An 8,273-nucleotide genomic window follows, 5' to 3' on the forward strand; every position below is an offset into this window, starting at 1 on the left:
TTAATGTTGAAAATACCGCAGTTCTCCTTTAATTTATGTTTTGAAATAACACATATTGAAGGAGTGGACTGGCCCAAAATCTAAAAATTGACCACTGCATGAAAAATCACTGTTTTTGCCTGCCGTGTCTCGCCTTAAGAGGAGAAATGGTTTGTGTTTTACATGCATGTAGTCAGAAACATCCAGACAGCGCTGTATTTAACGTAAATATTTATAGAATATAGGAAAAAAGGGGATTTCCAGGACAGATTGGACGCATTTTCACATGATGAAGTGAGAGCAGCAGCGGCTGTGGAAGAAAGAAAGACACTAAGGTCTATTTGGATGCATCATTTTTACTCCCTCTTCTGCTCCACCTGTGCGTTGTTTTGCCCATTTAACCAGAATAGTCACGAAGCCGCTGCAGCAGCTTCCAACAATTAATATTCCAACACTAGGTTTTCTGGCAGGATGCCCCAAAGGGACCAGAAGCTGCTCTGGTGGAAACGCAGTGCCATTCTCTGGCCGGCCCGGGTAATGCTGCTGTGTTCCTGCAACAGAGAGGCCTAATCCCGGCCTGCAGGTGGGAATGCACTGTGCAAAACCAGCCAGACTTCCTTCTACCCTTTAAAGTGTTCCTATTTTTGTTGAATTTTCCATATCAACAGCAATGTGAGGGCACATCCAGCATAAAGAGTAGAAGTAATAATAAATAAATGAAATAAAGTAAGAACAAAACAAACACCTTGGGTATACAGACAGTAAAATAAAAATGAAACAAACCCCTCGGGTACGCAGGTGGTAAAATAAAATAAACAACACAAACCCCTTGGGTATTTAGAAAGTAAAATAAAATAATACAAAACAAACACTTTGAGTATGTAGAAAGTAAAATACAACAAAACAAAGGCAGGAAAAAGGCTCCTAACTCAAGGGATGAACCAGTGCTGTGTCCACATTTTAAACTGGATCTTTAGGCTCTTTGTTCCCAGCAGCCTGTCACAGAGACACATCATTTGTTCCCATTTCTTTAGCTGCATCTGTGAAAAACAGCTTCATAGTTTCAACTTTTTTGTACATTTACGTTAAAAATGCTTTCAGTTACCAAAAGAGTCAAATTAATATAAGAAATTCAGTTTAAAAAAAATCCTAATCCCAAAATAATGAACGTTATCATGTCAAAAAGTAGGAAAAAAACAGACAATAATAAGAATTATATGTTATTCAACATCAAGAAAAACTAAATTAGATTCAATTTAAAGCTTAAAAAGGAATATAAGATATAATCTGATGACTAATTATGGAACAATTAATATAAATGAAATGATTAAACTGTTTTATGCCACCAGAAATGAATAATCTAGAAGCTCTTTGTGGGTTTTAGACTGGAATTAAGATTTGTTCCCATTTCTTTAGCTGCATGTGTGAAAAACAGCAAAGATAACACAGTGTGACAGACAGCTGTTACCATGGAAACATCTGCAGATATTCACTTTAAAGCTGCTCAGAACTGAACTAACTCTGGTTCTGCCTCAGATTCTGGGTTTATGTTCATGTTGGAACATGTTTCAGTGAATCTCTGCAGCTGTTACCATGGAAACATCTGCAGATATTCACTTTAAAGCTGCTCAGAACTGAACTAACTCTGGTTCTGCCTCAGATTCTGGGTTTATGTTCATGTTGGAACATGTTTCAGTGAATCTCTGCAGCTGTTACCATGGAAACATCTGCAGATATTCACTTTAAAGCTGCTCAGAACTGAACTAACTCTGGTTCTGCCTCAGATTCTGGGTTTATGTTCATGTTGGAACATGTTTCAGTGAGTCTCTGCAGCTGTTACCATGGAAACATCTGCAGATATTCACTTTAAAGCTGCTCAGAACTGAACTAACTCTGGTTCTGCCTCAGATTCTGGGTTTATGTTCATGTTGGAACATGTTTCAGTGAATCTCTGCAGCTGTTACCATGGAAACATCTACAGATATTCACTTTAAAGCTGCTCAGAACTGAACAAACACCTCCTGTTTACATTTACGTTTGTGCATGTTTGAATAAATCTCTGCAACTATTTCCTGTTTTCCTGGAAATGTGGGAAGAAACATGAAGTTCCCAAGAGCGGCTCGAGTATTTTTGGCTTCTGCCATCAGTGCTCAGCAGGGCTGAGGTCAGATGATATGTGGAGGAGCTCCTCTTTAATCTTCATGCTTAAATACACTTTGTCTTACTCACTGCTCTGGTCATTCATTGTTGTTCCTAACTAAGTCCCTTTGGTAAAGACAACTGGAAAAGTCCTTTTGAACTAAATTAACACATTTAGGGCCAATAGATTTGTAAATTAAGAGATAATTTGGTTCCCATTTACTAATTAAAAGCAAAAACATCTGTTTTTTTTTAATAGACTTATGGATTCATAGGTCATTTAAATAAATTAAATCAATTTATTTTTAGATTTTTATTTGATTTCTTTACTCGTTTGGTCTAAAGTTTGGTGTCAGTTATTTTCTGAGATCCCAACATCGAGTCCTTTTGTCTAAAACAGATTTTAAGCAGCAGATTTTCACCTTTTAGAGGCTGGAAGCAGAAATATTTGAGTCTAATTTTATTAAAATGGAGCTCATGCAGAATATTTAGGCCATTCTCACTGGTCCTGGAGGATTTTACCTTGTTTTCTGCACATGATTCAATCATAATGGTGTTTTTTTTCAATATTTAATCAACATTATGCGCCAAGTTATTTTGCTTTCAGTGGACTTTCAGCACTCCAGGACCAAGTTAATGGTGGGAAACCATAAATGAACACATTTAGGGTCAATAGATTTGTAAATTAAGAGATAATTTGGTTACCATTTACTAATTAAAAGCAAAAACATTGTTTTTTTAATAGACTTATGGATTCATAGGTCATTTAGATATAGCTGCAACCAGCAATTGATTTATTTTTAGGTTTTTATTCTGTTTGTTTACTCGTTTGGTTGAAAGTTTGGTGTCAGTTATTTTCTGAGATCCCAACATCGAATTATTTTGTCTAAAACAGATTTTAAGCTGCAGATTTTCACCTTTAGATCGTCTTTCATCGTTTTTTATTCACTGATAAATAAATAAAAACCTGAATGTGGAATAAACCATGGACTCGGTTCTCCGTCACACATGTTTTCAGCTCAGCCTTTATTGCCATGGTAACCCCCGTTACACCATCACGTGACTCGTGAAGAAGAAGAAATGGTCGTTTTTATGTGGATAAGCAGATACGGCTGTGGAAGTCGGTAAGGTTTAAGAAAAACAGTTTATTCAGCAGCGGGTGGCAGCGGGGGTCAGAGGTGAAAGGTCATTGAGGAGCTGTTACTGCTGGATGCGGCGGATGGACTGGATCTGAGGGGTCTGGCAGTGGGAGCCGAACTCCCTGAAGTGTTTGTACTCCCCACAGTGACGGTCACACTCCATGATGTACTGGTAGCCACGGTAACCGGGGAACTGGTAGCAGACGAAGCTGTGGAGAGAAGAAGCAGGAAGTCACGAGGATGAGAATGTGAAACTTTCACCAAATGGAGACATTTTTAAATCCAGGTTAAAAACATTTCTGTTCTCATGTGTCTATGCATGAAATCTGCACGCTATCTCTGAACTTATCTGGACTGTTGCTGGTTTTTAAATTCATTTAAATGATTTTATTTGTTTCTCTTTAAATTCTTTTATGTATTTTAATGCTTCTTCCACTCTCTGCTGCAATGCTTTTATTTTATGTAAAGCACTTTGAACTGTTTTGGTATGGAAGCCCGTTACCGCCACTTAATAAAAATCAATTTAGAAATATTATCTCATAATTATGAGATACTAAGTCGAAATTATGAGATACTAAGTCGGAATTATGAGATACTAAGTCGGAATTGTGAATTGTTTGTACATGAAATGTGCTATATAAATAAATTTGATTTGAAAGTGTGAGGAGACAGAAAAAAAGTGGAAGGAAAGCGGCCGGGGGACGCTCACGCTCCAGACTGGATCCTGAAAGAGCCGACTTCGTTGTTGCACCAGCCCATGGCCTGGAGGGAGGGGTAGTCGTCGCTCAGCTCGCCCTTACGGCCCATGAAGTTCTCACGCTCGAAGATGGTCATACGACACTCTCTGTGGTTCTGCAGGGGGGCGAACAACACGTTTAAGCTGCTGTGCACATCGATTAAACACTCAAAGATCTGAACAGTGCTGAGAAACAGGCGGGGGGGACTCACGGCACAGGAGATGGGTCTGAAGGAGGTCATCCTCTCGATGTGGTAGGCGTTGCTGCCTCCGAAAGCGTCGCACTGGGGGTACTCTCCCCTCTCCAGGATGAACTGCTGCCCGGCGTAGGAGGCGTGCTCGTAGCCCACCCAGCTGGGATAAAGCACGGAGAGAAGAAGCTCTGCGTTACTACTAATTATTATTATTATTATTATTTTAAGTATATTTTTTATTCAAGTAAGATTAATTTAAATACAATATCTTGAATTGGATTTGTTTTCTTTTTAACAAACAGAACCCAACCACCCACAACACCCATATACTGCTGTAAAGGAAAAAAAAACACATATAAGCACAGATAGCAAAGTTAAATAAATGAACAATGCAATAAATTAAATAAATAAATAAAGGGAAAACAGTAATAATGATAGTAGCAATGCTAGTAAGAATTAAAGTGTCCATACAGTGATGAGAAAATTGAGAAAAATAAATAATAATAATAATGACAGACAATGGGGATTACATATTCAAGTACATGTCAATAATTAGGCAAAATCAAATATATATCTCAGGGCTCCATTGGCTTATGGAAGGGTCTTGAGATTTTTAAAGTACTCAATTAGAGGGTCCCACATCTTGTGAAATTGTCTCGTTGAGCCTCTAGAAAAGTATTTAATTGTGAGAATGCATTAAGCATTTAGCTGTTTTAGCTTTTTTTTTAGCTTCTTCAGATTTTTTAGCATGGTAATTCAGCTCATATGCATTCTCACTGCTGTTTCACAGGAACAGCAATTTCTAGTTTTCTCTAATTTCCAGAAAAACATTAATTCAGTGAGCCAGACAGACACTTTGGGTGGATCAGGGGATTTCCAATGTAGAACTATATTTCTACGGGCTGTCGAAGATGCAAAGATGCCCAGGCAAATGGGTAGCATGTGCTCATCAAATATCATATATCTGCAGACGGTTTGACTTTGGTGTTAAATGCATCATTTAGTATTTTACAGATAGATTATTATTATTATCATTATTGCTGATAATGTGCAGCTGTACTCACGCTCCGCTCTCCACCCGCAGGGAGCGCACGCTCTCAAAGCCGAACTCCATCACGTTGCAGCACTCAGAGGTGAACTCATGGTGGCGGCCCTGGAAGCACTCCTCGTCGTACACAATGATCTGCGCGGGGAAACAAAGACACCATCAGGCAGCTGCTTTTTAGCCTCATACAGGAGCCATTTAACCTCCAACAGCACGAAGCTGCTCCTCCACCTTCTGACTCACCTTCCAGTGCCCGGAGAACTTGGTGCAGTGGTGAGTCATGATGTCTAAAAGCAGGAAAAAGAAGGAAAAGGGAGTTAAAATGAGGAGATCATAGAGGCAGCGGGGCAGGAGAGGAGCTGACTGACACAGAGTTTCTGAAAAGGAGTCAAACAGCAACAGGATGGCAGAATAAACATGGTTAGAAACAGGAGCTCTCACTTTCCATGCATTAGAACAAGCTTAACTGGCCCGTTTTAGTGTTAAAAAGTGTCAAAAAGTGCTGAAAAGTGTTAAAAAGCTCCAGCAACAGGATGACAGAATAAACACGGTTAAAAACAGGAGAAAAGACTACGTTAATGGGCCTATTTTAGTGTTAAAAAATGTTAAAAAGTGTTAAAAAGTGCTGAAAAGCTGCTGCAACAGGATGATAGAATAAACACGGTTAGGAGGCTGGCTCTCACTTTCCATGCTTTAGAACAAGCTTAACTGTCTGGTGTTATTGTTAAAAAGTGTTAAAAATTGCTAAAAAGCTCCAGCAACAGGATGACAGAATAAACACGGTTAAAAACAGGATAAAAGACTACGTTAATGGGCCTATTTTAGTGTTAAAAAGTGTTAAAAAGTGCTGAAAAGCTGCTGCAACAGGATGATAGAATAAACACGGTTAGGAGGCTGGCTCTCACTTTCCATGCTTTAGAACAAGCTTAACTGTCTGGTGTTATTGTTAAAAAGTGTTAAAAATTGCTAAAAAGCTCCAGCAACAGGATGATAGAATAAACACGGTTAAAAACAGGAGGCTGGTTCTCACTTTCTATGCATTACAACAAGCTCACAGAGAAAAGTTCTCGTTAATTGGCCTGTTTTAGTGTTAAAAAGTGTTAAAAAGTGCTGAAAAGCGGCAGCAACATGACAGCCGGGCTGCTGGAATCAGCCTGAGCGTAACTCCGGGGCTCAGAGGGTCTGTTCATGAGGCCTGAAGCTTCAGGGAGGCTCCTTTTTGGCTCTCTGTCCCGCTCATTCTGCCTCTTTATCTGGTTTTCTGCCCATTTCCTCACCCACTGGGTGCGGCGGCGGCCCCGGAGCCCGGGCGGCTGCTGTGTTTTTGTGGGGGAGGGGGCTTAATGTAGATGTGTGAGTGTCGGGGGGCTGCTGAGGCCTGGCTGCTGAGGCCGTGCGCTGGCTGGGACTCACCTTGCTTTGATGCCCTTGGGGGGATGTCCTGCCGTGAGAGTGAGAGTAGCCACGCGCCCCCACCCTTTTAAAGCCTCCCCTGGCAGGAGGCCATGCTGAAAGCCCCGGCTCAGCAGCAGGGAGGGGCCTTCTTTTTTGTTCCCCCCCGACAAAAGCGTGGCTAATCTGTGGAGAGGCAGAAATGCAGACGCCACATTATCACCCCGGGCAGCGGACATGCACTATAAGAGAGACAAGATGTGAAAGAGAGCTGAGAAAACCCCGAGGAGGAAGACACAAGAAGGGCTGGAGGAAGAGGAGAAGGGATGTTTCTGCTATAAAGGGACAGAAAACCTGCAGCAAACACCGATCTGATCGCTCAGATTTGAACCTCAGTGTGCGAGAAAAGAGCTCCAGAACCTGTAAATGTAATATAAATGTGCTTTATTTATACAGACAATCCTTACGGTGTACCAAAGTGCTTTACAGCAGGTAATAGATAAAGAGAAGAAGAAGTAAAAACTAATAAAAACAAATAAAATAACAGTGAAAGCAATGAAATATAAGATAAAATAAGATAAAACTGTCATCATACTGCTGGGTATTGAAAGCAATGCTTACAGTGAAGAAAATGATGAAACAAATCCATCAAATATTTCTGCTTCCATTCTCTAAAAGGTGAAAATCTGTTTCAGACAAAAAGATTCGATGTTGTGATCTCAGAAAATATCTGACACCAAACTTTAGACCAAACGAATAAACAAACAGAATAAAAATCTAAAAATAAATGGATTTAATTTATTTAAATGACCTATGAATCCACAGGTCAATTAAAAAACAGATGTTTTTGCTTTTAATTAGAAAATTTGGAACCCTGATTCTCATCAAATTATCTCTTAATTTACAAATCTATTGACCCTAAATGTGTTCATTTATGGTTTCCCACCATTATCTTGGTCCTGGAGTTAATGAAAGTCCACTGAAAGCTAAACAACTTGGCGCATTTGCTTTTGATCCAAACAAAAGAATTCCATGTTGTGATCTCAGAAAATATCTGATCTTTAAAAAACAATCTTTAGACCAAACGAGTAAACAAATCGAATTAAAATCTAAAAATGAATCGATTTAATTTATTTAAATTACCTATGAATCCATATTGTAAATATAAATGTAAATGTATTTTATTTCTACAGCCCTTTACAGACAATCCTTACGGTGTACCAAAGTGCTTTACAGCAGGTAATAAATAAAGAGAAGAAGAAGTAAAAACTAATAAAAACAATAAAAGAACAGTGAAAGCAATAAAATACAACAAAATAAATAAGATAAAATAAGAATAAAGTGTCATCATGCTACTGGGTATTAAAGCCATCCTAAATAAGCAGGTTTTTAGCCTGGATCTGAAGAGGCCCAGGTCAGAAATGAGACGCAGCTGGACGGGGGGCTTATTCCAGAGCCTGGGGGCAGCTTTGGGAAAAGGCTCGCTCACCCCAGGGTTTGTATTCTGACCTGGGCACTTCCAGCAGAAACTGATCTGCTGACCTCAGAGCTCTACCAGGACTGTTAAAAGCTCAGATAAATACGATGGGGCGAGGCCGTTAAGAGCTTTAAAAACACACATTTACCTCAGAGCTCTGCCAGGACTGTTC

General features: G+C 39.6%; 2 protein-coding genes across 4 annotated transcripts in view; one reads left to right on the forward strand and one right to left on the reverse strand.

The window, feature by feature from the left end:
- The first annotated feature begins 1,927 nt into the window (after window positions 1-1,927).
- crybb1 (crystallin, beta B1) overlaps window positions 1,928-8,273 on the forward strand; it is an 18,930-nt gene continuing 12,584 nt past the window's right edge. Inside the window, exons 1-2 of one of the 2 annotated variants that reach the window (XM_075455852.1) lie at window positions 1,928-3,543; window positions 5,272-5,505. The gene's annotated coding sequence lies outside the window, so the exon portion shown is untranslated. Of the gene's footprint in view, window positions 3,544-4,903; window positions 5,506-8,273 lie in introns of those variants that run through there. The other variant, XM_075455853.1, reaches the window with a different exon arrangement.
- cryba4 (crystallin, beta A4) lies at window positions 3,126-6,759 on the reverse strand. Of its 2 annotated transcripts, XM_075455854.1 has the most exons (6): window positions 6,646-6,759; window positions 5,476-5,519; window positions 5,252-5,370; window positions 4,206-4,347; window positions 3,967-4,109; window positions 3,126-3,466 (listed from the first exon to the last, which is right to left on the reverse strand). In XM_075455854.1, the coding sequence occupies exons 2-6, from the start codon at window positions 5,512-5,514 to the stop codon at window positions 3,319-3,321; spliced, it is 591 nt and encodes a 196-aa protein (XP_075311969.1). In that variant the 5' UTR covers window positions 5,515-5,519; window positions 6,646-6,759; the 3' UTR covers window positions 3,126-3,318. The 2 variants fall into 2 exon arrangements, with proteins under 2 accessions (XP_075311969.1, XP_075311970.1); XM_075455855.1 differs by lacking the exon at window positions 6,646-6,759 and having other exon boundaries at window positions 5,476-5,605.

Source organism: Odontesthes bonariensis, chromosome 22 (assembly GCF_027942865.1).
Source record: "Odontesthes bonariensis isolate fOdoBon6 chromosome 22, fOdoBon6.hap1, whole genome shotgun sequence".
NCBI classification, from domain to species: Eukaryota; Metazoa; Chordata; class Actinopteri; order Atheriniformes; family Atherinopsidae; genus Odontesthes; species Odontesthes bonariensis.

Coding starts and splice junctions, on each gene's coding strand:
- cryba4 (XM_075455854.1), bottom strand. CDS start 5,514: ATGACTCACCACTGCACCAAGTTCTCCGGGCACTGGAAG. Junction 5,371..5,475: donor AGTTCTCCGGGCACTGGAAG/GTGAGTCAGAAG, acceptor TTCCCCGCGCAG/ATCATTGTGTACGACGAGGA. Junction 4,110..4,205: donor TCAGACCCATCTCCTGTGCC/GTGAGTCCCCCC, acceptor GCCCCCCTGCAG/AACCACAGAGAGTGTCGTAT.